Source organism: Dinoponera quadriceps, unplaced genomic scaffold, assembly GCF_001313825.1.
Source record: "Dinoponera quadriceps isolate SergipeBrazil2010 unplaced genomic scaffold, ASM131382v1 scaffold2723, whole genome shotgun sequence".
NCBI lineage: Eukaryota > Metazoa > Arthropoda > Insecta > Hymenoptera > Formicidae > Dinoponera > Dinoponera quadriceps.
In genome coordinates this window covers 5,748-9,676 of record NW_014556868.1, presented here as the reverse complement: position 1 = coordinate 9,676, position 3,929 = coordinate 5,748, and the positions used below count along the sequence as shown (strand labels likewise).

Here is a 3,929-nt window from a genome sequence, read left to right as displayed (position 1 = left end):
ATTCCTTCATCTATTTCTTCCGTTGGATGAAAACGAGTGGCCGAAGCCCGCGTTTTCGTCGCTCTCCCGCGACTTTGCGCGTTTTCGCTCCGTTTTTCTCGGAGAAGAGAATGACTCGGAGCAAACTGACGCGACTTCCTTCCACAGCAGTTGGGGACAGTCCGACGACAAGAACGAGGAACTTAACAATTGCGCGGCACTCGACATCGAGACGCTGCGACGTCGCTGCGAGCGTCTCTCGATAACCACCGGCTTTAGCTGCAGCAGCGGGTGCTGCGGCGATAGCATGCGATCATCCGCCTTGGACAATTCCCTGATGCCGTTTGAAACTTACCAAAACCCGAGCCCGGTGTTGAGCTTGGATAACAGCCCGCGGTCCGAAGAGTCCGAGCAGCAGGACACCATGATGGAGCAACACGATCCGGGGCAGGGGCCATCCAGCGGCGACCTGCAGTACAAGTGCTCGATCTGCGACTTTACCACGACCAACAGGTAAGAGTCGGTCGCTCTTCGCGATTGAGATGATTGTTACACTCGATTGTTGTCAAGTCAAGTTCATAATCCATAGTTGTACACATACACACATACACATATTTAAACACTTATACAGAATGGTTTAAAAGGCTGGGAACGTCCGATTACCTTCGTACTCTACCTTGAAAGTTTCACTCAGCACGCTGACAATCGCGCTACATCATACCGCATCTCTCTTTCTTCCAGGGTGGAGATCTTCCAACACTTGACCGAGCACATAGTGTCCAAGAGCAGCAACAACAACCAGGAGGTCGTCAACATGGCGATGACGCAGCTGCGGCACCTCCAAGCGGTGGAAGGCAACTCCTTGTCGTCGAGGGACGACCAAGAGCTCAACAACAGCAACAACGACAACGGCAACAACAACAACAACTGCACCAAGGAGCCGGGGATGCGGATGCCGCGTGTGACCTCGCAGGGCAAGATAAAGACTTTCCCGTGCAAGAATTGCGACTTCAAGGCGGTGACGAAGCTCGAATACTGGGGCCACATACGCGTCCATATCAAGCCGGGCAAGCTGATGAGCTGCTACAAGTGCCCCTTCGTCACGGAGTACAAGCACCACCTGGAGTACCACCTGCTGAATCACACCGGCGCCAAGCCGTACAAGTGTCCCAAGTGCCCGTACACTTGTGTGAACATGTCGATGTTGAACAGCCACATGAAGTCGCACTCGAACGTCTACCAGTATCGGTGCAACGACTGCAAGTACGCCACCAAGTACTGCCACACGTTGAAGCAGCATCTGCGCAAGCACCGTCACCAGCCGGCGGCGGTGTTGAACGCGGACGGCACTCAGAGCCCGGTGGTGATCGACGTCTACGGGACGAGACGCGGGCCCAAGCAGAGGCCGAAGAACAGCAACGCCCCTGCCGACGACAGTCGAGGACCGCCGGCGGAAGAGTCGGGCACCACCACCGCCGCCACGCAGACGCTGCTCAACAACGGAAGTAACGGCAGCGGCAGCAACAACGGCAGCAGCAATACCCAGCAGTCTACGTCGACGTCGCCACAGACGTCCTCGTCTACGCCCGCGCCGTTTACCCTTGGCATGTTGGCGAACATATTCCACGGCAGGAAGAACGGCAACCTGCCGGCCCAGGACAGCCAGGTGACGGTCCAGAATATGACTCATTACCCCCTCCAATACCATCAACAACTGTTCGCCACGCTGAACATGGCGACGCAGCAGCTGATGCCGAATGGCGGCCTCGTCTTCGGCGAGCCGACGACGCCGTCGCCGGCGGCGTCGAGCGACGAGGAGGAACGGCGAACCATCATGACGACCCCGGGGAAGAGCATCGCCGATAAGGCCGCCGAGTTCCTCCAAGGCTGCCTAACCAACAACCTGCCGGTCGGCCGAGAAGAAAAGCGGCTAGAGGAGGAGCTCAACGCCAGGGACGTGCCGTTGGACCTGACCTCAGCCTCGCTGAGGAACGAGCTGCCGTGCCAGCAGGTGCCGCTGAACCTGGCGCACTCGCCGAAGGCGACCGGTACTAGGAGGCGCAAGGGTGTCGCCGTGAAGCTCGAGCACCGGGTAGTGGAGAAGGAGGACACGGACGAGGAGATGACGCAGAGCGGGAAGCGGCTCTGCCAATCGAGCTCACCCAAGGCCGGCTCAGCCTCCTTCACGACCTCATCCACGCCCTCGCCCAAGGCCGCGTCAGCACCGTTCACCTCGTCCTCTCCGGACGATTTCGCTGGACCGGCCCGGAAGCGCGAGGAGGCGTACGGCTGCCTTTCCAGCGGGGATTACTACTTGTGCCCGCACTGCAACATCAAGTACACCGACGAGGTATACGTCGCACACATGAACTACCACGGCCGCGTGGACCCTTTCACGTGCAATATCTGCCGCAAGTCGTACGGCAATAAGTCGAAATTCCAGTTGCACATCTACAAGCAATGGTGTGCGTCTCTCACAGGTAGTGGGAGCGCCCAGGGCCCGGGAGCTCCGGGCATCCGTTATGTGCATGAAGGCTGTGAAAGAGAAAGGAAATAAATTTGTGTTGTGAATTGTATTGTATATTTGTGTATTGTGAATGTGCCAGCGGAATAAAGACAGAAAGAGAGCAAGAGCGAAAGAGAAAGAGAGAGAGAGAGAGAGAGAGAAAGAGAGAGGAAGGAAAAAGGAAAGAAAAAAAATAGCTTCTTTTCGCGCTTTTCTTCCTTTTCCTCCTTCTCCGCCCCTCTTTCTCTCTGTACCCAAGTTCCTAGGAGCGGCGTAGCGCTCGCGTGCAAAATATGAATCCAAAGAAATCGTACTCTGGATAGGGGACCGCGAGTGTTCTCTCCACGAAGAGTCCTAGTCAGGGTAGGCGTTCTGAATTGAGGACGGGCGGGATTTCAGAGCGAGAGGAAGATCTTCCCGCTCGATCTGTTTTTTCTTTTCTTTACCTCCTTTTACGTTTTCCCTTTCACCGCTCCTTCCTCGTCGCCGTACCACCTCGCACTTTTCATTTTTTCTTTTTTCCTCGTGCCTGGATGTGGGTGTCCCCGGTATTTCGCTTTTCCCTTCGATCCTCCCCGCATTCGACGTTGGCGCGGCGCCGAGCGAACTTTTTGAATATCTAGCGGACTTCTCGCCGAGAGAGGGAAAGAGAGCGATACCTTTTATTTAAGACTGCGCCTTTATGATCGAACTGCTCCTTCGTTGCGGCAGTTCGATGTGACGCATAAGTTAATGACGTATTGATAGTTTTTTTATATTCGCGAGTCGGCGCTTGTTCGACGTCGCGAGAATGAAATCCCTTATTACTTCCCGGCCCTGATTGGAGGCATATGTAAATGATAATATATGAAAAAATAAATAAATAAATATATATATATATATATATATCTGTATGTAAAGAGATATAGTAAGGTAGCTAGAGGGAGAGAGAGAGGAAGACAAATGATATATATATATGATGATATATTTTTATATATTGAGTACACAGGGAGTATACATAGAATCTGCGGCTTGCGACGTTACGTACAAATCCGTTAGGTCTTCTCACTTCGCGACAGGATTTTGAATTTTTGCGCAATGCAATTTCCACTCAATTTACGCTACAAAAATAATTAATTTCCGGAAAGCCCGTTTTGTTTTCTTTTCTTTATCCGTGTGTGGAAAATATTTTTTGCAGTATGAAAATGTTCCTTCAGACGTAGAGAAGCCACTGTGAATAGGGGATGAATTTTTAGGTAACGCTCGTTGTTCGTCTCTCTCTTTCGCGAGAGAAAGAGGGAAAGAGACAGAGAGAGAGAGAGAGAGAGAAAGAGAGCCGCTGAGAATTACGTTTGACCTAGTCTTTATTTTCGATCGTTATTTGTAGCGAAGAATACGAGTGCGTCTCGCGTGTTGAGACTGAAAACCGACGGCACAAATCATTGGCAACGCGATCGTTTATGTC

General features: G+C 52.7%; 1 protein-coding gene across 1 annotated transcript; it reads left to right on the top strand.

The window, feature by feature from the left end:
* Positions 1-286: 286 nt before the first annotated feature.
* On the top strand, positions 287-2,536 carry LOC106748306 (protein hunchback-like). The gene is made up of 2 exons (XM_014626693.1): positions 287-492; positions 721-2,536. The coding sequence occupies exons 1-2, from the start codon at positions 287-289 to the stop codon at positions 2,534-2,536; spliced, it is 2,022 nt and encodes a 673-aa protein (XP_014482179.1).
* The last annotated feature ends 1,393 nt before the right edge of the window (positions 2,537-3,929 follow it).

Bases quoted from the DNA above. Each gene is read 5' to 3' on its own strand.
- LOC106748306 (XM_014626693.1), top strand. From the start codon at position 287: ATGCGATCATCCGCCTTGGACAATTCCCTGATGCCGTTTGAAACTTAC. The intron at 493-720 runs GTAAGAGTCGGT...TCTTTCTTCCAG, and splicing joins GACTTTACCACGACCAACAG to GGTGGAGATCTTCCAACACT.